Source organism: Pieris rapae, chromosome 7 (genome assembly GCF_905147795.1).
Source record: "Pieris rapae chromosome 7, ilPieRapa1.1, whole genome shotgun sequence".
NCBI lineage: Eukaryota > Metazoa > Arthropoda > Insecta > Lepidoptera > Pieridae > Pieris > Pieris rapae.
This window is the reverse complement of record NC_059515.1, coordinates 8411423-8437942: the sequence shown is the minus strand read 5'-3', so window position 1 is coordinate 8437942 and position 26520 is coordinate 8411423. Positions and strand designations below refer to the sequence as shown.

General features: G+C 34.0%; 1 protein-coding gene across 4 annotated transcripts in view; it reads right to left on the bottom strand.

The window, feature by feature from the left end:
* Positions 1-12926: 12926 nt before the first annotated feature.
* The window catches only part of LOC111004161, a 104296-nt gene continuing 90702 nt past the window's right edge, over positions 12927-26520 (bottom strand). For 2 of the 4 annotated variants that reach the window (XM_022275039.2, XM_022275040.2), the window contains exons 6-13: positions 20714-20872; positions 19689-19745; positions 18641-18707; positions 17231-17754; positions 16968-17160; positions 16342-16514; positions 15460-15829; positions 12927-15112 (exon numbers count right to left, since the gene is read on the bottom strand). In XM_022275039.2, the coding sequence (XP_022130731.2) occupies positions 14652-15112; positions 15460-15829; positions 16342-16514; positions 16968-17160; positions 17231-17754; positions 18641-18707; positions 19689-19745; positions 20714-20872 (2004 nt within the window). In that variant the 3' untranslated portion in view covers positions 12927-14651. The remainder of the gene's footprint in view (positions 15113-15459; positions 15830-16341; positions 16515-16967; positions 17161-17230; positions 17755-18640; positions 18708-19688; positions 19746-20713; positions 20873-26520) is intronic. The other 2 variants (XM_022275041.2, XM_022275042.2) reach the window with 2 other exon arrangements.

The following is a 26520-nucleotide window of genomic DNA, read 5'->3' as shown; positions in this document are numbered from 1 at the left end:
GTTTTTTCTGAAAGAAATATTCAGAAAATAAAGATGCAATAAATAATATGACTTGTCTTAATGTACTAATGTGTAACCAATGTTGTAATTTTTAGAATGCGATAAAAATAGGGTCAGCTATTTTAAATAATATTGGGTAACCAATAGAACTGCTATTTTATCCAGATTCATCAAGGTAAAGGCTTGTTATCATCAAATCGTGGGCGTGTAAATTGGAGATTTAGGCGTCGCATAAATCAGCCGGAGGTCGGGGTAAGCCCGCAATACGTTAGTCGCTGTCGAATCACGACGTATTGACCTCAGATCACTCAGTTTTTAGTTGGTTTTGGAAGAATTATATTACATCGATTTTCTGCTTCTGCGAAATTCTATTATCGACATTTGATACGTTTGGTAATCAATGATAACTGTGTTTTATTAAAACACCTATTTTGTTATATGTATATTGTGTGTACGGCGAGAATAAGCTTAAGCAATACTAATGAATATAGATAGTGCGATATTAGACGGATCCTAATGTTAAATAGCCGAAGTAGCGATCATATAAGTGTAATATTATTCATACGATCTGGGGATAGTAAATGGAGCATTTCTTTATGTGTAGCCAAGAAATCCCAAAGTGCTAGACTGGCCATACATAGGGGACTGCTTATCACGACGTTGACATACGATAGTAATAATGTGTGTGGCAGAGAAAGAATGTGAGTAGAATAAATGCTGTGGAAAAAGAGTTTTAAGAAGTGTGGTGTAACATTGTGTTATAAAATAAGTAATAGAGAGATACGTAAGAAGTGTAAAGGAGGACGTAATAACAAGGTAATAAAAGGAAATGCTTAGGTGGTTTGGCCATGTAGAAATTATTGTACTTTGTATTAAGTGATTAATAAGTAAGATATGTAAGGCAACCATGGATGGTAAAATCGGGTTAGGTAGGCCTTGTCGTATATGCCTTAACCATTTCCAGGAAGTACTAGAGTAGAGAGAAGTTAACAGTACCCATTTTTTTTATGTGATAGGAGGCAACCTGGCAGAAAGCTTACCAGATGTTAAGTGATACCACTTACTTACACTAACATAGCCACAAGGCTCGCAAGTGCGTTGCCGGCCTAAGACCGGACCCTAAGTCGAATTGGTTCAGAAATACAGTGCTGGTGCGCGGCAAAAACTGCCTTAGAAAACGCTCAGTTGTGGAACGACGGACCTCGAGGTGATACGCATGGTAAATAATTGATGAGCATGCATGGTCAGGCAATCACGAAAGTAGCGATAAGTATGTCAAAGGAGATGGTGATCCGTCATCTCTGCCTAAATAAGTGATGATATTTTTTTTTCTTACAATAGACTTCAGAAATCATTCCTTCAATTCCATTGAAAATGAATGATGTCCGAGATACTGATATTCACTACACTAGGTTTATTAACTCAAAAGGTTTAAGGCTCTTCTAATTTTACATTTACCGCCAGTTCGTAAATCGTTGACAATATATCCTTAAGAAACTGTTGTATTATATCACTCACTAAACAGCCGATGATATAAATAAATTAAATTATACATTAACAGTTTTATTTTAAATTGAGATGTAAATGTATTACGCTATCAGGACTGTAAATAAACATATACACGTAAGTAGGTTACGTATGGTTGAAATTAAACCACCAAGGAGCTGTCGCGTGCCCTCAAAATGGAAACAAGAAACTGCACTCAAGCTCATTACACTTTGATAACTCTTGTATTCCCGTACAGTGAGTAATTATTACGGCTTTCATATGTTTATTGTATTAAAACATTTGTAAGTGCTATTTAATAGAATTTTTTATTGTCATCTCAAATTTAAATAATACATAAAAAGAAAGTCTAAATATTTTGTACATGCTAATCACAAGAACTACGGTTTTAAAAAGATATAAATAATGAAGGCTATAATATGAATATTGGTAGTCACAGAGTAAGAGATAAAACAATTCCAAGATAATAAATGTTGAATGAATTAAAAAGGAATTAAGAACCGGCGAAGTAAAATTTGTTATTAACAGATTTTCAATGTACTGAGCAGGGATATAAAACCCCCCAAAGTCAGTTTATCCGAGATGTGTCAAAATATTTAAAAAATCGTAATAATAAGGTCTAAGGTCGCCATAAAGTATTCCTTTTTGAATTTAGATAACTTAATTTATCAGCCCAATCCAAGTCAAACAGAAGCAAGTAATTTTATTGTTTATTTAATAATAATATAATTAAAATACATAATTCTAAGTATTCGAATATTATACGTAATCACCTGAATGTTATTAAATTATTTTTATATAAGGACGACAAATATACCTTAATAAACAATTGAATAAATACACAGTATCTGTATTCATAATAACAAAATCGTATTTAACTTATAATAAACCAGTTAACATCCACTTTTGAAATATATTAGCTTAAAAACACATAACATTAATTATAATCTGTGAAAGAGTTTACTAAAAGCTCTTTCGTAATTTTTTGTTAATGCAAATGGCTCAAAATATCGACTGAACTCATAAATGAATCTTACGCATTTTATGGTAATGATTTGGTAATGAGTGGTACCTGTGTGTGCTTGTGTAGTGCGTGATAACTTATAATAATGTTTTGTGGCTTTGGGACATTCTGTCGTCGTGTTAAGAAAACATTTCCTTGAACAACTTTTGAGTAATCACTCGGTATTGTATAAATAAAAACATCTGAAGGATCTTATATAGAACTAATTCGATATTTAGTCTATACCACAGTTGGCGTGAGAAGTAGGGTTGTAAAAAAGAATTATAAATAAATGTAATGTAAATAGAATTAATGTTTTAAGTTGTGGCCTGATAAATTTGTTAAATTTTCTTTTTATTATTACTATGTTGGTTAAGAAAACTGTAAAAACTGTATATATCATTGTTATGTTTAAAGGTGATTGACAAAGGTGGTGATATATTTACTGTAATATGTATATTTATATAAAATAATTAATTTAAATATCGGTTTGACCATATAATGACCGATTCCTATTTCGTCTTTGCAGGCACAAGACTTAGCTAAGTAACAGAGCACCTTAATCAATTTAAATAAAATATTAAAGTTAATGGGCCCATTATCAAAGCAATAATAATAATGATATTCAACCAATTCTTCTAAATTGTATTTGAAATTATGTATTTACTACGTGATCGCCGTGATCTGTATGTATCACAAATGACGCAACGTCGCGTGACGATCGTGTGTATGTTGAAACTTGTAAGTATTCTTTATTGATACTCTCAGCGCCGATGCTACCTCTTTTTTGTTTTAATTTATGTTACCTGTCAACCATAAAACTTCTTAATAATTATTTACAGACGAAATTAACCGATTGCGCAAAAGAATTTCAATATGAGATTGCAACTCGTATTTCGTTTCGCTTCAAGTCTTTCCCGCTTTCTTTTCATCAGTAACATCACAACGCCAGGTTTGCTAGGGACGACCACGCTTCCGCTTTCCTTGCGGCCTTCAATCAAGCTTGCTGCGGGTAATATTTGGAATCTATTCGGAGTGTATTGCCACTGCGACTTTGAGATTTTACATAAGGTACAATTATTATATTATTAATTAGCAGACTCGGGCAAGCGTTGCTGTGGCGAAGATTTTTTGTATTACATAGTAGTAAACTATTCAAGGGAAACGGTAGGGATCTTATGTGAAAGGTTGCTACTTTAACACAGCGCCATCTGTTAGAATTGTATCAAATAATAAACAAATAATTTGCAATAAAATAAAATTGCGACTATAATTAAAGATCTAAGAGATCTAATTGAAGATCTAAATCTATTGCCAGAGGGCTCGTTCGTGCATTGCCTTTTAAAAATTGATTCGCTCTTTTCTTGAATTCCAGGTTGAATTTGTTCGGAAAAACTTCAGTCATATTAAAATGCTCAGTTATGGAATGACGTATGTCAAGGTGATACGGGTGGTGATGAAACTCGGCTGCAGGGCTTGCTCTACATGGTAAATGCGGTAGAAAATGCAGTGCGACCCCACGTCTTTACGCAACGCATACCAACGCCAACAATAACCTGTGTGTCACTCTACATTAAACATTTGTCCATGAATTTCAGAAATATCATTTCCATCCATTACTTATCCATACTTTACGTTTTCTATCAGTATTCGATTTATTTATTCGGTAATATGTATATATAGAAAATATGTGTTATTATGTACTAAACCTGTGATTTGGTGTACACAGTCAAGTAATCTTCAGACGGGTTCATCATAAGCTAAGCAATTCATCAAGACATACTCCGCATCTTCATAATACGTAGTTTAATATTTAAGCAGATGTATATTAATGAATTTGATATTTGATTTCAACGAAGTGTAGTATCTAATTCATTTTCGAAGTTGAACAAACATGTTAGAACATAATGGAATTCTATCGCATTAGTTGTAACTGTTAAGATAGGAAAATTTACTGGAAATAAATAAATAAATAAATGTTAAATAGAAAATAATTATTTTTTAATTGGCCCCAGATTTCTGTAGATGTTTCTGTGTTCTGTGTGTGACTGACTCACAGACGACTACTTGGATCTAAGGTTTCGTCATGGTGTTTTCATTCACCTTACGAGCTAGTAGTTTTACGTCCCTGATTGTAGCACAGCTGGGGTTTGACTACAGGGTTGAAAGCTACTAAGCCACTAGGCCAACACTGCTCTAGGAAAAAATGTATTAAACATGTATTGAATACCTACTTCTTTTGGCGCGTTAGGTATAAATGATGAGAGTAAATTTTTATGATGCGCGCGCACATCACAAAAAACCGATACTCTGAAGTTAGATATAGTCAACATTTTAGTTTTTCTGAGTGTTTGAGTCACTTTTTCTAGAAACATCCTACTTTAAAAAAATATATTTTTATCATCTTACGCCAAAGAAGTATAACTTCTAACGCGTATGAGTACACACAGGTTTTTTATCAATGATACAATTCGAATGAATTCCCTGACTTCTGACTTAGAACCTGTTCACTCTATAATCTTTGAAAGCTTTAATAGAACTAATCTTTAATCTACCTTTATTAAGTTTTGTTAGAGAAAATCGACTTTTAATGGCGTCCCCAATAAAAGAGGAAATAAGGGCATCATCAAGAAATAATTTCGAACCCTTCATGTAAATGATAATCAGTAACTCAATTACGTTTATAAAACCTTAATTACGCCAATTCCCGTCAATAAGGAATGGAAATAAAGGTTCGTAACAAGTTAAATTCCTTTTAAATGATTAATTTCGCTTTTCAATTACGAATGGATGGAAAATATTTACAGAAAATTAATATCTTCAGTTTCATCTCGGCTAGTTGTAATTTCACTTATCTTTGTTAGTATCTCACAAATTAATATCAGGTGAGCCTCCTGCCCGTTTGCCCCCTGTTCCTGTTCAATGGTGTATATCACTTGCCCAGAGCAGTGTTGACCTAGTGGCTTCAGCATGCGAGTCTTATACCAGAGGTCGTAGGTTCGATCCCCGGCTGTACACCAATGGACTTTCTTTCTATATGGGCATTTAACATTTGCTCGAACGGTGAAGGAAAACATCCCGAGGAAACCGACATGTCTTAGACCCAAAAAGTTGACGGCCTGTGTCAGGCACTGGAGGCTGATCACCTACCTTGCCTATTAGATTTAAAAATGATCATGAAACAGATTCAGAAATCCGAGGCCAAGACCTAAAGAGGTTGTAGCGCCACTGATTTTTTTTTTATATCATTTGCCCGAGATAACATAGTTGTAAAAGCAAACAATCTGTACCTTATCAGGGAAAATGAAAGAATGCTATTATTACTAGGATACTTCATTACATATACATATCTATTTTAGTTTTACCTGCTAGTTTTATTGCTCTTACAACTTAATTACAAACATTGATGAATATATTGATGTGTTTTACAACAGTCTATCAATTTACCGTAACTTTGTTTTGCAGGCTCTTCATGTGGTTTTTATATTATTTGTTTATTACAGTTTTTTTCGGTTTTTAGTTTGCAAACTAAGAATCACCTTCCATGGGGGCATTTGTAAGAAAGCAGAAACATATAATCGGCTGAATAGCATTCGTGTAAAGTAAACCTGTCAAAAACTAAAATTATCGTCTTAAAAAACTCAAGTGTTGCGTGAGGTATGAAAATGAATCCTAAATAGTAGTTGAAATTAGCAGTATTAACGTCCATTTCACAACTTTCCTTGCACGTCATTGTATAGCCAATTATACGTAAGAATAAAAAAACATTTAAATGACGTACGTATACCCCTAATGAATCCACGTATAATATTCCGATTACGTTCTGTATTACCTACATCACTGGCTCGGCGCAGAGCATCAATTATTCAAGAACGCTTCAGTATTCTAGACTTGCTCAGTTTTGTTAAATAAAGTTTAACTTAGCCCACTTTATTTATATTTCCAATTCAAGTGAAATGCTATACTTTGTGTTCTTTAATGAACGATCTGTTATATATAATTCTATGTATTGCATGAGTGTATATTATTATTTATGCCGAATGTATAATGCTGTTATTTCATAAAACAATACAAATATAAATTCGCATGCCATTACATTTACCAATTCAGTTAGGACTGCGTAATCTAACCATCTCCGCGTCAGCACACGCGAGTATCATTCGAATAACAATCGATATTAATTTCCATCGGTGGCTAAATTTGTTTCAGCAATCGAGTAGTCCGTTGACAGTTGTTCGATAATTGAACTGGGAACAATTAGCCGACGAGTGGTTAATATCCGCGGCGCTGTCAGCACTGACTCGAGATACTTGAAATCGAGTGTAAATCGATTCACGTAAACGCTGATCTGACAATCGATTGTATTGATGATTTTTCGAGTAATTGGTCTACGTGGCGATATTACAAAATATTCAGTTTAAAATTGGAATGCAGGTGAACGAACCAGTCAATCTGTGCCAAATACTTGTTGTGGAATTGGGAACGCAGCGATTAGGACGACGATAAATATATTAAAATTAGTTGAATTTTTAACCCTTTATTGTTTGATTGAACTGTTGTGGGCGATTTAAAAGAGTGGCGGAGAGTTTTTTGCCAGTTCTTCACTTCCGTTCTACGCCCTTGATTTGAGAACTGTCAGTAAATATAAAATTTAGAAGCAATCAATGTATATTTCTTTTTTGTTGTTCATAATTGTACATTATGACATCTAAAAGAATAAATGATTTTTGAATTAGAATTTGTGTTAGATTAAAAAAAAATTGACAGAGAATTCATCTTTGAAAATGCAGATGTTGCAGCAATGTTATATAAGGAAAACCTTTTAAATGGTCATCACATTCAGGACAACATTGAACCTGTTACGTAGAAAGAGACATCTGTCAAGAGTGTTAATAGGGGAAAAGCAGGTTGTGTCCAAATCCCTTTTTTATAGACCATGTTGAATTTTCACTTGGTTTATACATCTGATACATTCTCGGTTCTTACTTTAAATAGGGGCTATTAACAACCTTGCTGCCTTGACAATCGATAGGCCCTGGATTCAAGCCTCAATCCTAGACCACAATAATTGTTATCAATGTTATATAATAATTCCATCAAATCTATCGGATCTTTTACGGAAGCAGGACAAGCCTGTCGCCGAATTATTTTTGTCTAAGGCTTCCAATTCTGGCGTATGATGAAATATAACGCTATTGCGATGCACAAGATGTTAGTATGTTGATTACTATCAATAGCCCACAGTTAGCGCTTAGGCAAACCTTGTTAAACTAGAAGACACAAAAGGTGTTTTGGTTTTCAACTAAAATATATAATTCTAAAGCCTTGTCGGAAAATATACACCTATATATTAGTTTTCATAACGGAAAAGCTTTAGATCGTGCGAGCCTGTTCCATTTAATTTTACGAGCGGGGGCGGATGTTGATATCTGCCTTTATTGTTTGTTTTTTCACAACCACAAAACATGGGTACATTGGGGTAACAATTTTAAGTTTGCCAACGGCTTAGCCTAGCATCGTACTTGGAAATGTTATGTCGAGATCAGGGTATGTAGGGTAAAAAAGTTTTCATTGCTTACACGGCTTATACTGGGACGCAGATGTTTATAACTTTTTACGGTTTTATCACCTTATTAGGTGTATTTTTGATAAAGGTGCCAGTATAAAACTTCAGCTTTAAAAAGTTTTAGTCAATGTGTATAGTTTTATATGTAAAAGAAGTTTTTTTAATTGACATTTTGTGATCAATGTTTAGTTAGAAATTGTCATTATAGCCAAACCTACACTATATTTTTAATTTTCCTATCTGTTGGTTTATCCACTGTTGGAATTAGACTAGAAGCGCGACATATTTCAATTTCTATCGGATAACATTGATAAATCGACCTCTTTATCTCGCCGTAACTAATTCTTAAGACGCTGTTTAAACATTGATTATAAAGACTGGCTCGATATGGCAGCGACCACCTGCGGTGCATTCCCGAGAATACTTAGGTCTTATAGTCATTGGCATACGAAGTTTCATTAAATTTTTAATTAAGTTGTTTTAATTTATGTTTCGTATAAATAATATTGTAATATTGGTTAGGTTAATTTTATAGCTAACGAAAGTATTAAAAGTTTTGTTGGCCGATAACATTCTCATACATATATTTCCTTTGTTTTTTTCATCCTAAATAGCTGACACAGATCGATTTTTGTATCGAAGACATGTTACGATGCTTTCTCTTGCCGTAGGAGTAAGGATTACTTGCAAAAATTAAACATACAACCGCAGAGTTAAGGTCCTATATTAGCAGGAATTGCTGTGTCACTGTCTCGGGGTGAACTGCACTGCGCAGTGGAGAGCTGAAGCAAGGCGCACCGGCCCGTTTACAATTAGTTATGTAAAACAATAAATTACTGTAATTTTGTAAATTTTTTTCTGAAATGAATCACTTTAAACTTGGCTTGCGATAAAATATATCGTGTAAATTTAAAAATCATGTTCTATATAAATATTCGTCATAAAATGAAAGTGTCAAAAATTTGCTGTTTGGATTTTTTTTCTATCGAGCGAAGTTATTTAAATAGTGTATCAATCTTTCAATCAAATGGATACATAAACTACTCCGCCACTCTTTTTTCAAGTTGATTGTTTTAGAAAATTTTTGTAAGGAGTTGCAACGATTACACCATTTTTAGAATTCTGGTGACTGGTGTATTTTAATGATAAAAACGTGTACGAAAAAAAAAAACCACAATTAAAATTGCGGATGTTCATGTGGGGTGCTACAAGGTGACCATCCCTTCCGTAATACAAAGGACGTTAATAAAAAGTTAATTACAGTAGAGCAAACTGTAAACAAGCAGGACACCCGCGTTGAATCATGTCTGCTACTGGAGTTAGGGTTATGCAGGTTAACGAAGATTTAAAGAACTGGAAGTTGTTTGTAAGCTTGATTTATGTTACTAATAAATATGAGAATGAACCAGTTATTAGTGTGATAATGGAAAAATTATTATTGATTTAGTTTATAAACAATAAACAATAGAATAGGTCATCGAAAAGCAACACAAAGAATTACATATGACATTTGTACGTTTACAGCCATACGCAGATAGGTTTTCTTAGAGGATAAACTTTTCTATGGCATATTTTATGTGGCATGGTTTTTTTGTAGCATCAAGCTTACAAGTTAATTAAAATAGCATCAAAAATATAAGAATAAATCTTGCCTATGCGTTGAAAGTGTGCAAGAAACTAATAGACACTTTTTAGTCTAATTTTGTTTTTTTTTAAAGAGATTTTTATTAGTGCCGATATATTAATGATATTCACGAAAAAAAACTGGAAGATTTTTTTATACCTGGCACTGTGCCCAATACCAATCTACGGTACCAATCATAGGTCACTCACAAGTCACTTGATTACTTGATTTAAATTATTGATTGATAACATCTTGACAGAAACAAATCGAATCTTGTTTGCACATCTAGTACTTTATGCAAAGAGTCAAGCAGGCAGGCGCTGTGAACTGTTAGTGGAATTTTTGATCGTCTGTCCATCAAGGCATGGATCTTGTATAATAGTTTTTGAAGCCCTTTTTGCCCTAGACTTTACTTTTGTACACCAATTACTTTCTTGGTTTTGTCCGCGTACGCTTAAAAGTTTTAGGCTAATACATATAACTTGGTTCGTGTGTATCGAATAAATAACTGATCATTTTATGGACTACAAAGATATTTCCAATTACTATAATAATAAATCCTTTATTTGCCAAGATAGTTGTATAATTAGATCGAACAAAAATAATCCGCACAATCAGCCATACATAAATAAATAGGCATTCAAATTTGCTTAATTTTTAAAATGACACATAATAAGAACATTAATATAATGTCATAATAATAAGTTAAGTTATTTATAGTGTCAAACTTATGGTCAAAATACTCGCCCACGCAATAAAGGTACCTCTGCTTTTGCAAGTTTAATCACCTTCCCCTTGAAATTACCTTTCAGTGATCTATAACTTCTAGGAATATGATTTTGACATTCATAGGACTGAGATAATAAAACTAACTAACTAATAAAAAAACAAGATGAACTTTACAATGTGCTTTTTCTCTATATTTTTAAACAAGTCGAGGCTATAAGAAAAGAATAATTTTAAGTAACCCTTTGATCCCCATCAGTAAAGTGGCTCAGTGGTCAGACTTCTGTCACAGAAACAATACATCATAAATTGTATCAAAATCCATCGCGGTCAAGCGCTTTCTGCCAAAAATATAGATTTGTTTAGGAATGACGGAGTTACAGACGGACTTAGTTATTGAAAAACGCAAAAAAAAACAAAAAAACCGTTCACCAAAATTACCTACAAACAGTAAATTACATAGAATTCGAGTTTCAAAGTTAATAAAAGAATGCCGCAGGTTATTCTTCGCATGTAGGATTGTAGTTAGGAGGTATCCGCAGGCCATTAATCATTTTTCATATAAAGTTTGCCAGCGAACGTAAAGTTCATTATTGAACTCTGGGACGCTAATAAACTTATATTTTATAAAGATAATTTCAAAGTAAATAAATTCAAATGAGGCTTACTTAAATGAGTTTAGCTCCTTAATTTGTTAGCTTAAGACCTTTCTGCTGCTCGCTAAAAATCAACGCCATCACACTCATATTATATTATGTAATATTAAACGTATCTAGTTGCAACCAGTAAAAGTTTTATTGTTTGTTAATTGAAAATTATGTTGACTACTTTTTAAATTTTGAGCACTTCTTTCTACAATTATTGAAACATTGATAATTTAATATATTTTAAGGTTAGTTATTAGGTATTTTATACATAATTTAAAAGTTTACTAATCGCATAAAAAATGTGGCATTATATATAATATGTGTCCAATAAAATAAACTTTAAAAATCACAAGATAAAAGATTCCTGCATTATCACTACATATTATAAAACAAAGTCGCTTTCTCTGTCCCTATGTCCCTTTGTATGCTAAATCTTTAAAACTACGCAACGGATTTTGATGCGGTTTTTTTTAATAGATAGAGTGATTCAAGAGGAAGGTTTATATGTATAATAACATCCATTAAATAGTGGAGAAGTACTGTTACTTTTGAGGTTTCTAAAGTGATGTCGTAAATAATTACATTTTTTCCGCTTACATTGCAAACGCAGGCTGAACCCTACGAGTTTTATCAAAATAATGCACTAAGTATTGTACACATTGAAAAGGTCTACAGAAAAGTCTGTGATGGTATATGTCTATCTCTTATGGATAACCTACATTTTTATATACAACGTTCACAGATTTTCTGTAGTGTATTTAGTATCAGTATTGCACCCGTGCGAAGCCGGGGCGGATCGCTAGTAATATTATAACAGGCATTTTAATTACAGTTTAAAACATTGAAAAGTCTTTAATGACATCCTTCTGGTATCACAAACAAAATTATACAAGCATTTTTTCACCTCAATATCCGAAACTGACGAGTGTTCTGTTTTAAATTGAAGACAGTGTATTTATAAAAAGAACTTCTCACTCGGCAAAGAGGCTTTTGCGGTGTTCAAAAACGAACGAAACGAAATTTTGAAAGAAACTCCTGGAAGAGATCTTTTGCTCGCCGTCTCATTAGTAAAGTTCTTTGACTTACCTACAATCGGTGTTAATTATTTCTACATACTTTGGAGTAATTTATTTCTAGTGCCTGTTATTACAGATATTCCATAGATGGAATCATCCACACGTGGACCCACCCGCGTTGGTACATTTTGTTCGTTCAGAAATCATTGAAACAAAACCTTTATAAAAAGAATAAAAATGATTACTTTACACAATGTAAATGTATTTTTAATTTAGTTCAGAAACTATCTGCACTGTGAAATGTCAACTATTCGATGGAAGAAATCGTTTAGCAGATCTTATTATTTAGATTTAAGTTTGATCGACATTGTAGAACACAAGTCATGTTATGGTCGAATCAAGGCAGTGAGCAATAGCTTGCTTGTTTATACAGTGCTATAGTACAGATGATGCCGTGATACTTACAGATTATGATTGTTTAAGCACGCTTATGTGTGCATGACTTTTCCTCAATATCCATATTAGAATGTCTTAGTTGATCGTTGGACTTAAAACGGCTCATTAAATCTCAATTATTTTAATAAGTAATTAACGAGTTCCCTAACTAGTTTTATAGCCGTTTCATGTTAGGTTGAAAGCACCCATTTATTTTATATAGAGCAATTACGTATTCATGTGATTATTTCGTGAATTCGAATTGAACAGTATGTTTAATAAAAGTAGGTACTAGCGTTAGCACTTTAGCTTTTTCAATATAGGTTTTAAGGTTATGTTGTTTTTAATGTCTACCAATTTAATGTGTTGTATATCTAAAGGAATGAATAAATAAAAGAGAAACTAATTTGGATGTATTTATTTAGAATCCTTTTTTGTAGAATTGAAAACTTACATAATGTTCGTTTAAAAAAATATAAATATTGCTACAAAAGTACGGTACTGCGAAATATTGCTTAAATGAAAACAAATCGAAAATTAAATCACAATCTTATATTGAACAGAGTAAAATATAAATACGTGATTAAAATTAATTTTAATAAAGATTTAATATACAATAAGTGTCAAAGAAAACATATTCTATCTACAATATACAGGTAACAAACATCTATCTATTTACATTTTATTCAGACTAGTTCGTGTACGAAAAAGAAATATTACGAATAGGAGTTAATTTTATTGAACACTGAAATTGAATGTTTAAAGCTTGGCTTAGAAACTGTCATACAAACCAGCTGATTAACAACCGTATTCAGAGTCGTTTATTAAGCGTTCTCGGTTACTAGGGCCATTTAGATTTATTTGCCCTAATACGTATTTAGTGCCTCTCTAAGTCACTGCGTAATTTTTAAACAAAATCTATAATTAAAGATAATTCAATGAAAGACTCGGAGTACGGCCGTCTTAATGTAAAGAAAAACTGTTAGCATTTTACGGAATTGTTCTGACTGTATATTAAATTATTTTGTCAAAAAACGGCAGTAATTCTCTATTAAGTTCATAAGTGGAGGTATTCTCTATACTAATATATCGGAATTTAACTAGAATCACAACGATTGTCTAAAGGGAAATGACAAAAACCGGCAAAGTTTTGGGCGAAATTTTCAATTTCACACCCCATCTACACTATCCACCTATATACATGCGGCAAACCGCATAAAGCTCTTTTAAAAAATTATAAATGTTTCAACATATAATAATTAACCTATCTATTAATTATATACAATTATTGCTATTTAAGATGCGCTCATAACGCACGGATATAACGAAGACTTATTGCCATCCATAGACGAAGCAATCAAATTACTTTCCAAATTTTCCGTACACTAGTGGAAATAAATTGTTGTTCTTTGCGAACAACAAAATTTCCAAAACAATGCCAACCAAAATAGCTAAGACCAACTCAGCAATCGCAGATTGTTCGACATATTTCAACGAAGTAAGAAACAGTTCTCAAACCTATGCATCGTACATGGTTTCAGAAAGCTTCTACTCAAAAATACAATATGTCAAACGAATCAGAAATATCGATACTTCCACGTTCTAGTTCTTGACAGAAACCATTCATTGCTACGTCTTTGGTAGTAGCTATACGCAATTATTCTCCATTTCACAATAAGCAATCATTTAGGCCTTTGCTTGCATAAACCAATTAATATGTAAGAATATTATACCTAAAATGCATGTTGTTCACAGTTAAGAATAAAATTACGGCAAGTTAACATAATTGACGTAAATTAGTAAATAATAAAAAAAAATTCAAAACAGGTGATATCAGTCTTATCACTAATCTATAAATGCGATTATCTATTAAAACATTCACTGTATATCATAGAAAAAGTTATAAAATTGAAATAAATCTAAATAAAATGGCAGATTTGAGCGTCCATATCAAAGTTAGATCTGTTTGTAGCGGTTCACACAGAACTTGTTAAATATTTTTCTAGTAGAGAAGTTTGAGTTACGATTGAAGAACTTCAATTTTAATTGCTTCAGTTTGGGGATCAGTTCGTTGAAGGGGCGGCGCCCGCGTTGTGGCCTATGACAGCGCGGTCGCGCCGGCCCGCGCTCAGGGACGGTGCGGATGCGCAGAACTCAGCGACGAACTACTCACGCCAGAATCACTACTCTTCTCAGACACACAGGTCTCTGCGCCGGCGACAAATTTAACAACATTCAACTTATGATCGGATTCACAAGTGTCGTCTCTCGCTCCGCCCGGCAGGCCTCCGCCACGAATGACGATCTTTTCTCCAATTGTACCCGGATATCTTTCAATTCTGTCGCATTCGGCGTCATCGGGTTGGCGTCGGCGAATAGAGCGCTTTGCTTGAGGAGCCGGTTCTGGAGGCCGATGTGAGGGTTCGTCAGTTCTGTGCACCAGTGGTGAGGTGCGAACGCGCACGCCACCGACGCCAACTCCTGCTTCGTAGCATCCAGAGTCACGCGGGAATTGCCTCCTTCCGAAAGGTGAGTCACCGCCTTCAGAACTAGAACCACCACCGTCTCCCTCAACCTCACCTTCGCCACCTATTATAAAAAAATGTATTGTAAAAAGAAATATTTTATTCAGAAGAACAAATGGGACTTTCACCGACGCGACGGCTCAAAATATCACATTAAACATCAAAAATTTTAGACGATGGCATTGGTTGTTGTTTGGAATACGCGAGTCTCGACTTATTCTATATCATATCCAGACGCGTATGTTTGAAGGAACTAAGCAAATAGAATGGATTAAAATCACACAAAAACGCAAACTCACACATACACACTCACAGACACACTTCAAAACCTGTTGAATATAAATAAACAGAAAATAAAAAAAATGAAGAAGTTGTCAATTAACATCATATATATGCACTGATTATACTCACATTCAAGCTGGTGTAGCAGTTGTACAGCAGCGAGGATACGCGTCCGATGGTCCGGAGTCATAATCCCCAAGTAATCTAAATCCGAAGGCTCAATTTCTTTAAACAGCTCAATATCCTCATATCCGTTTCTTGCAAATGCTATGGCATATTCTGGCAAATCTATCCTTCTCAATAATTCTTCTACCGTTCGAGGACGTGTCTCCCATAGTCTTTCCCTGCTCTTGCACCATTTCAGAGTTCTTGATCTGGAAGCATCCCTTTCTGACAAAACCTCAACGTTGGCAAACTTGAAGTTACCAACTTTGTTGTTAAGCACTCCACGCCATATTCCTGACGCATTCATGTTTATCACTTCGATGATGTCTCCTTTCTGTTAATAAAAATATTTTTTTTAGCTTAGCCAAAATAACATAAAACGAATTAAACTAAATATTATTTAATATTTTTTTATACAGTTCAGAGATTCAAGATAATCAATTAATAGGGTGCCCGACTTCGTAAAATTGGCTAATCCCTAATATCTTTTAAAACACATACACTGTTTACATACATTTGTTAACCATATCCAATCCTGCTCAATCATGACTGTTGTTATTCTTATTCTTATTGCATCGCAATTCATGTATCGGTAATTTTTTTAAAGTTTATTTCATTAAAAAAATTGTATTATTTTAGGTTAAGTTTAGGAATTCTATATTTTTTATAATATTTGATAAGGCATATGCGCTATACCTATCATATTTATTTTTAGTTTTTTTTCATTATTATGCTGCCTGGAAAAGATCGCTTGTTAGCGATAAGGCAGCATCGTACATCGGCAATAACGAAGTGTAATTTAATATAGTAATACTTATATCTCACTTATCAATATTTAAATCTTACCTTGTATCTCAAAGCATCTTTTTCATATATATTGGGTATGTAATCAACCAGAGCACGGGCACGGCACAGCATCTGTGGCACAAGAAGACTCCGCCCGGCCGGACTTAATTCTATGTTTTCTTCTGCCGAGAGAGATGAATGATTACTACCGGCTCGAACCAATGCCTGCGTGCCTGTACATAAACATTGTATTTACGTCTAAACGCGTAGGTATACAAGCAGCAGCCGCTAAACCTTAACGCCCTCAAGGCAGTTGAATTTCGCGTGGCTTTTTCATGTTTGGCGGACACTGATTTTAATCTTCCTTTAACAGGGTATTATTACAATATAATCAATAAATACAATGACAAAAGATAGACGTACCAATTTGTATAACAATAAAATACTGTTGTACCTAAAACACGGTAACAGTAAAACAAATGAAAGTGGCAGTTCCGTTTTCCTTTTTTTTTCAATTAATTGGCATGTCAATCACTAGCTAATATTGTTATTGGTATATTCAATTAGTTGAAAGGTTGAGAGGTCAGTTGAGTTATACTATCACTTACTGCGGACGTGGAACAGAGAAAAGAAAGACACAACTTATTTACAAACATTTATATTAACACAGAGTTAAATCCACTCACTACTGCCTGATCCACTGGGAAGACTTTCAAAAGAACTATTAGAACATGGAAACGCCTGGTCCCCACTTGTTCGCCTTTCGGAACATTCAGGGCCTCTTTCTTGTCGTAATCTCGATATTTTTCTTTGTACATCTTGCCTAAGACCACGAACTTTTCCCACTAAATTCGAAACACCTTCCAAATCATCCGCTGACTGAAAATTGTTATCAATATGTTATTCAAATTGCCATTTAAATTGATTTCACTGATTGTAATTCGATTACCTTATGCACTGTCGCTATATGCTGCGAATCAGTCTCGCTCTCTTGATCTTCGTAATCCGATGAAGCCGGCGATAACGGATCTATTCCTATTCGATAGCCTGACATTTGCCTGTAACCTCGTCTCGAATCCCGCTCGGAACGAGTTGATTCCAACGATATGCCGGATAGTCGCGATCCTATAGATTGTATGTCAGACGCGGCGTAATCCCCGCTTTCCCTATCTCTCGCAGTTCGCAACGGTATCACAGTTGTTGGGTAGGGGCCGCTCTGTGGGATTATTAATCCTCTCCGCGGAGCCCTCGCTAAGCTTATATCGCCAGCACTTCTCAATGATATCACGCCTTCACCTCTCGGCTCGTTTCGGAGATTAAGCGTAAAACAAACTCGGCCGTTTTGAAACGTAGCGGCTGGTGCGCCTCCACCCATGAGAAAGTCCTCTGGATCACTTTCATAGGGTGGCTCATCATACCAGTGGCCTCGTCCAGACAACCCTCGCGCTTCATCATCGTACATATAAGTGTCGTCTGCAAACGATTCTTTGATTAGATACGAAGACACAACCCTCAATAGTGCAAATAAAATATGCTAGCATAATTGCAAAAAAATTTACCGTTAAAGGCCCTCCTATTAAATGGCGGTTTCACTGACAACACTGCAGGTAAGCTGTGTACGAACATCGGAAAGCCGTGCGTGGTTGATGCAAAATTATATTTTCAAAAACATGCACTTAGCATTTCGACGCAAACAAAACTTCGTAGCTGTGATGATGGTGGTTTTAAATAACCGGTTTATTTTTGTTATTCATCTCTTCTTGTTTAATGAGTTTCTATCGCATCGATTCTCGAGTCATTTCAATGTATGATTGATGAAGGATGCACATCGAAAGCATACCGGATGATTGCGATACCGAACGATAAATCAATGACAATATCAAAGTAAGCATTCCGTCAAGATGACCAGTAAATTAAGTGTCAAAACATCGTGCAAGTAACATGCTTCAAATTTATTATCCCATTTAATTATTATTTTCCGACGTTTTTACTCATGACCTTATGATATTTTGACCTTAATCCTTAGAGTTCATTCAAGCAAATTAAATTCCGATTGTGATCTAATTGAAATAAAACAAAAGAAAGCCCAAATAAATTTTGAATTTAGAATGCATAACACAAGTGGTTCATAACAATGCTCACATCAAATACGGCCAAAGTACCTTTAAGCAACTATAGAACATTCAGTAGACATAAGGATGTAACACATAGACTTAAGTATTGTCAATTTTATTAACTTTTAATGATATTTCTGTAAAAATTACTTTAATTAACCATTTGATCATCATGGTCTATACTGTAAATATTGTTTCAAAATTCCAAACAGATTTTAAAGTATATCATAATTTTATATATATACCTCCAAACGGACCCCGAACCCCGTCCCGCCCCATATTGATGAGACCGTGTCTGATGTCCCGTAGGATCTGTAAAAAATATATACTCTTAATAAATAATACAACCTTTAATTGTTCAACAATAACAATATTACAATAAAAGGAATGATCAAATCAGTGTGGGTGTAAAGGCATCCTAACGAGGTGGAATACAAGCAATATAAAACAAAAAAAATTGCAAACAGAACAATAAATATTCAAAGCCTGTGTACAACCAATTCCACATAACTAGAAACGTATTGAAGATATTAAAGTTAATTTATGTACTAAGAAATTATAGATTTATGTTGTTTTATGATCATCGATTTCCGTTTTCTACTATAGTTAAAGGAACAATGAGTTATTTAGAAATTAAACGTGAAAGTTATAATTTATGAATTGTTCTTTAACGATTGGTTATTTTTATACAGCACGTTAGTAGTATCGAAGTAATAAACTTTCAGAGTAATTGACAAGAGAGCAGAAACGAATGTAACATGCTTAGCGAAAGGCTTCCAAAGTTTCGTATCGAAGCGGTACAAGTTCCAACAGGCTTAGCTGCAGATTAGAGCATGATTAGTCGGAGGCCAGCGCAAAACCAATGTGAGCTTGGGATTACCAACTCTGTTACGCTTGTATTAGTTTTGAATTTCCCTTAATCAATACACAATGTCAGGGACATTGTGAACTTTGAGAGTGTTGTATTGTAGGGATTATGAAAGGCTAATATTTTAACTTTGCATTGATATTTTTTTTAAATAATAGGGCGGCAAACGATCCTGCGGGACACCCGAAAGGGCAGTCATCGCAGCTTATAGATACCCAATTTTAGTGGGTGCGTTGCCGGCCTTTAAGGGAGGAGTACGCTCGAATTTTGAATTGTTGGAGGTCGTATCTCTGTTACTTGCTTATAAGTAGACTGCGTTCCAATCCATATAATTCGAGTAAATATACCAATTATATGTCGATTATTGTATCAATAAAAATTTTAAACACCACCGATCTATGAGAAAAAACTTTTAAACAAATTACCTCTTCTTGTTCTCTCGCCAATTTGTCCTTTTTCTTCATCGCCTCTTGAACTTTTAACTGCAACAAGCACAATATCTCATTTATTTAAAAGTTTATGCAAGTTATATCCTTTAGGAAATTTTTCAAGCGAGATCGTCCAACATTTAAACGTAAATTTATAGTAAAACCTTTTTTATGATTTGCGATTTAAATGGTGCATTCCGTATATTGAAATAAATGTTACATAATATAAAAGATCATATCATTGAATGATGAAGGAAAAAGGTGCACTGTTTATTAAAATTACACGTACATTTTATACAAACGTCCATGCACATAATTAATTTTTACGAATTGCTTAAGACTGCATGCTGGGAGCATTGCTTTATCCCGATCCACGTGAGAATAATTTATACCAGGCCGTATTTTATTTGTATAGTTTATAATAATAAGTTCATCTGCGAATAAATTTAGCGAGTGTATCTCACGAGGATCTCACTATTGATAAACAATTAACGAACTTAAAAGGTAGCCCTTAATAATAAACTCACATGCGAAGTTTTACACACTGCACTAAAGACTCAAACATTTGCATGCAACCAATCTACGGTGCGTGTCGTGCATAATACATTTTTATTTAAGAATACACTGTTTATGAAAATGATGTTTAGAAAAGCTGAAATGATAGCCACCTCCTAATCTCCGAGCATTCCAAATGTATAAACCAAAACTTGTAGGCGATGAAAATTTTGAATTTTGAACATCCATTACATCTCCGTTGGCAAAAATATCGAACGATTTAGGGCCAACACAATCGATCGATAGTAAAATTGGGTATTTAATCAACATAATTACGCTTTTGCCAACCCGAGTGTAACAGAAAGTTTTCCTGCTGAAATTTTGAAAGTTACTGTGTTTTGCTTTAAATTTGAAAAGTTTATAAAGCTCCATTATTGGATGACTAAATCTCATTATTGTTACGACGATGGTCAAAGCTAAAACACAGTACTTTATATTTATCTTCACGCAGGAAAACGAAAGCTCACCCTATGTATAGTTTCTTCAAAGGTGTTTGGTTGGGCGGCTGTCATTTGAAAGAAGCGTAGCCGATCATAGTCTCTAGGGTCAACCATGGACCTAAGAGCTGTGTCAGGACCTGGACCGAGGCCTAAGCCACTTTGTAGCACGCTGTCCGGTGTATCCACCTGAAGGAAATTACTTATTAAAATGACAATGTTGTCTTCTACTGCTAACCTTTTGGAGACGTCAACGTTTTCGTTGACCTTTTGTACGTATCAAGTGCTCCAAATTTAAATATCAACAACGCTTATATTGTGACAAATTCCAAAAATTTATGACTATTTAGATAAAACGTATTAGCCATACAGAAGCGCCATATATTTTAAAGCTGGTATTAAAATGTCAACATAGTCGATATTTTAGAAAACGAGCGAACTTTAAAAGTTAAACAAAATTTTGACCATTTATCAACCCCGACGTTTTCGACATCGACATTTTTCGGGAAATAACCACGAATATCTGGAACTCTTTTGCAATGTTGAAATTTTCCAACGGTGAAGATTACATTTCAGCCGTTTTACGGATTTCAAAAGGGGGTTTCTGTTATCGAGTAATTTAGTACATATGTATTTAAGCAACTTAAAAATCTAAACAAAAAACGAATTGACTTTTCATTTCGAACACTTGCTCACAGCTCTTATAACGTTTCTCATTATATTCTTGTTATTTGTCGGTAATTCATACTATTACTTCTTAAGAGAAAATCTCAGTTTCAGCTTAAGTGTATGTATTCCCACAATTTTTATATTCTCAACCGATAATGTGACTGGGCTCTCAAGGCTCTCTTATCTCTGCCTTTTAATAAATTTAAGGAATTTAATCAAGAAAAGCTGTGTAAAAGGGCTTACTATAAAGTTAACGGCCTGGGATTGATGCTAGACAGGCTGCTTTTAATTTGTTTTAAAATAAGTGTTGTTTGCCATTTGGTATTGAGATTTGCTATTTTGAAAAAAATACCGAGGGTTTTTTACGCAGGTTATCTCTCGACCATCTGTTGTCTTTGCCGATGAGTTGGTCTAACGATTCAAATTGAATAACGTGGACTAAGTGATACCTGTATCTTATATTCCATAATAAACATATACTTTATTTTTTTTACTTTACAAGAGTATTTAGAAACTAAAAAAATATTTCGTTCCAGCGATTTGATTTTGTAATGTAGGCCATTATCAGAACCTTAACAAGGAAGTTAACGGGCCAGCATTGTAAGGATATATGATTAATTGATTTGCCCCAAAATTCCATTGTGATGCAGATTCACTTTTTCGTCAAGTGCGTGATTAATGAAACCGATCTGGACGATGTGCTATTTTTTATGTAAAGTTACTTCCTTCTTCCTATGTTAAGCTCGATTAAATAATAATCTAAAATCCTTAATAGAATTACAATGAGCCATTATTGCGATAACTTTATTAATATTTTAGTCTCTGCAATACTAAGTTATTTATAGGTATTTGTAATTATAATTATATGTTATAATTCATGAATATGTAGCGGTTTCCTTTCATGTGCTAAGAAATCTATTTTAATTATAATTTTTGCTTTATAAAAGTAGTTGCTACATGCAAGAATAATTCTTTCTCTGATATTTTTAAAGTTTATTGCCAGTTCTTCTCTTCCGTTCTACGCCCTTGATTTAAGAACTGGCAGTAAATGTAAAATTAGAATCATTTAATGTATATTTCTTTTTTTGACGTAGCTGTGAGTTTTTGAATTAGTCCATATAATGTATATAAGCCGTTGACCTACCACGCTTCGGCATGCATAAAAAAGGCCAAGAAACTCAGGTTCATATCGAGACAATGTTACCAAATATATAAAAAACGAAGTCAGTTGAACCTACAAGGAAAAAGTTTTACATAAAGTGGAATCACAACCATGCGTAAACTCGTGATGTAGACAAAATCAAGTCAAAGTAATGACAAATATTTGTTTCCATATGAAACTTCAGTGTGTTTACTTAACATTGATTAGTTTTACGAAAATTACATATCAATTTCGACATGTTTGTTGACACGAAATCAAGGTGTAATTATTAGCTATACAGTGTTTAGAATATGTTATTTCCAATTATTAAAACGCAACTCACTCCACTAGGAGACTCCTGCCCGTTTGCCCCTTGTTCTATAAAAAAATATCCTTTTATGAAGAAATACTTCCTTAGTATCCCATAGTTTTAAATCAACTGCGAACTTTTAACGTAGCTTTGTGAAGTTTAAGGTTTGTTGACTTTTTATTTCTGAATACGTTATAAGATAATATGTTACCTAAACTTCAACGCCGATTCCTATAATTCCTGGTTTGCAACATACGCTCACACGCTAATAGATTATTATCATCGTAATTGGGTTGACATTTAGAAAGAAGATTTTCACAGGGCATAGGCAACTTTAATAGAGCGACTGGTCGCATCTTAAGAAGGAATAGAAAAGAAGACAGTTGAAGAAGACAGAAAGTTCTATTGCCGTAAGATTACCAAGACTCATATAAACGTATGCAAAGTTAATAAACATAACCCACACTTCGAATAAAGAAAGTAATCTGCGTTAAAACATGGCTTTGAAAAATATTACTACTGTAAATGTGATAAATGCGAGGTAACTTTTGTAGTTGCAGTTTAATATCGCCTTCATTTTGCCGTTCCAGATTTCCTTTGTTACCTTTTGTTGAGTGATAACCGCGCGAGATTTACTTATTAAATGCGTTGGAAAAATTCTAAAGTCGGGTTTAATTTATTCGTTCATGTTAAATAATTATTTTGAAAGTTATTTATTTTGAGGTTCAAGGTATTCCTAGTTGGATGACAACTAGAAATAATGCAGAGCAAAACTCTTTGCTTGTTTATTTAATTAATTAAATTTATTAGTGGAAAAATATTTATATGTATAAAAGGATTTTTTAAACAATGTAGTGCTAGTAAATGTATTGCGTCACACACACAAAACACATCTTACTGTCTACTAGGCAGGCCTAGATAGTTTACAAGATACGGCTTCAAGGTGCTATAAATAATAATTTTGTGTATTTCTGAAAAATTATAATTGCCTAAAGTAATCGAATCAAATCAAATATCATTTATTCATATAGGTCACATAATGTACACTTATGAACGTCAAAAAAAGAAATTATATACATTAAATGATTCTAATTTCACATTTACTGCCAGTTCTCAAATCAAGGGAAGAGAAGAACTGGCAATATACTCTCCGGCACTCTTTAATACCCAAGTTTTTTTTTACACAATGTCTGTAAAGCTGCAACCATTACACCATGATGGAACATGACATCTTGAGTAATAAAGAATAGTAAAATAAATTAAAAACAAGTAGCTTGCTGACGCCTACAATAATAGAGAGCTCATATGTATAGGTTTATAAATGACATATTTTAACGCAGTTTTTGTAGTTGAATGAATACATTTATGTTCACGTGTCACTAGAGATGTACTTGAGATTCATAGAACCGAAGTAATGCCAACAAAACGGCTGTAAAACCAGACAATAGGGTTGTCTATAGTTAAGTATTTACGATATACATAATACCAGGAGCCACGCAGAGCCAATATAAAGTTTTATTACCGATACCGTCGATCTACATCCCTATAATGCCTTAACAACATCCCGCAAGACGTTAGGATCGGGGCAAGGTGCCAATGCGAAAATTTAACTTGAACATTCTAGTATAATAAAACTTTTTCGTATAATAGTCACATTGTGTGTGTCAATAAACGCGATTGCCAAGTATGGGATGGTGCCTTCTTAGCAAATTTGTGGACGATAACATTTTATTGCGGTTTCGTATGATGGAGATAATTTATAAGCTATTCAAAAATATGAGTAACTAACATTTCACCCCGCTGATACAAATGTTTATCTGTTTAAATGTACTTTATCTATATATAGCACAAATAAACTGAAATATTACTTCAGGGTTTCGGTTTTTTTGTGGCGGTGTGCGCGCGCATCGTAAAAATAACTTATTTTTCCCTAACGCGCCAAAATAAGTAAATTCCAATTTCAAAAATTAAGGTACAGTTTACGATTGGGCGTTTACACCCGATATTAAGATTAAGAATCGCGTAACCCGGCGTACACCTTCCTGTGACTACATAGGGTGTTTTTGTGTACCGTAACTAATTTAAGACAGACAATCGGATACACATAAAGCATTCCCCTAATCCTCTAATCACAGCTGGACAAGTCCCGCCAATGGTCGAAAAAAGCTACTTCTGACAGAGCTAATCCTAAGTGCAACTTGGCCGATAAGGATTAAGCTCGCGCCCTAATGGCCTCCATCCCTTCTCTCAACAAACGGCTATAACTCAGGCGTCTTGACTCAACCGACTTAACTTTGGCAGCCGTCATTTCTCACTGCGTTGACGTAGCAAGAGATTAATAAATACGGGAGGAAAAATGTTGCTTAATTCGGGAGAGATGAGTTCCGTGAAGTTCGTCATATTTATGACGTTTCATTGTTATGCATGATATACGGTATTCATCTTAATGCTGTTTTGTTCGAAGTTCAAAGTTTAGCTTGTCTGAAATTCTATGAATAAAATTTCAACACAAATACAAATATATATTAAAGCAATGCATTCGGTATGCTGAAACAATCTATTTGTTAAGTTCTTGTCAGGTGTCCTGTGCTCATAAGCGTGTCCCGGCTTCACAAGGACATGTAAGTTTTATTCCTTAAGGATGAGATTATAATGGTATAAAATTTTTGAAGTAGCTCTGAACGTTTTTTAGTAAACCCTTTACAAAAGTACTAATACAAGGCTTTCCTATTTATAAGTATAGACAGACTGATACATTTTTGTTACTCTGATTGAAACTGAATTACTTACCGTTAGAATATAAATTGTCTATGTGAATGTACCAAGTGCGAGTATCATGTACGCGACAGTACCCGTCGTCACAAAATTCGCAAACCGTGCTTATCAGATGTTGTACGGTACTCTTTCATTGTACGACCTTACGGTTCATTCCAGACTCTCATTACGCTTACCCAAATCATAGTCGGCGGCTTAGGATTCCTTCTAATAAAAAGATATATATTGTTGATACATTTATCAACATACTTCGTTAAAACGGTTTAATCAATAACCAACCACGATTGGCATCAAAAGCTCGAAAGATGTGTTATCTAAATATATTAAATAAAGTTGATAACATTCTATTATACTGTTTTTCAAAACATACATATGTTTCGTAACTGTAATGATACACGGTACAAAGTTCATCAGCTAGTGAGGACTAATGTAAATATGTATTATTTAAATCTATATTCATCGGTCATTCTTATTAAGACCACAATCAATATAAAATAATAATTATACTTTCAAAGACCCTCTGCCATTGAGTGTCCATGAGCGGCATCACCTAATATCAGGTCAGCACATTTGCTCTCTGTTCTATAAAAATAAACTTAAAAAGGAACCCAGTAAGAAGATTTCTGGTCGACCTTTGCCAGTTTTTTCACTCATTCGCTACCCCATGCACTATTGTATTCGTCGCCGGCTTCTTTGACAAGCACTCGGCAATTAGTATGACGCGACGTGAGTGTATCACGTGACCAATATTTTGCGAAGGCTGGTAAAGTCTACATATCTTTTACATACACCATGTTATTAGCATTTGCAAGCGTTAGAACCATTTTCTCTTCACTGAAATTTTATTGGGTCAAATCCGGTACTGTTCATCTTTTGAGCTGTCTCTTTGCCCTTTTAGATTATCTGCTCTATTGTACAATGCATTATCTGATTTTAATTATC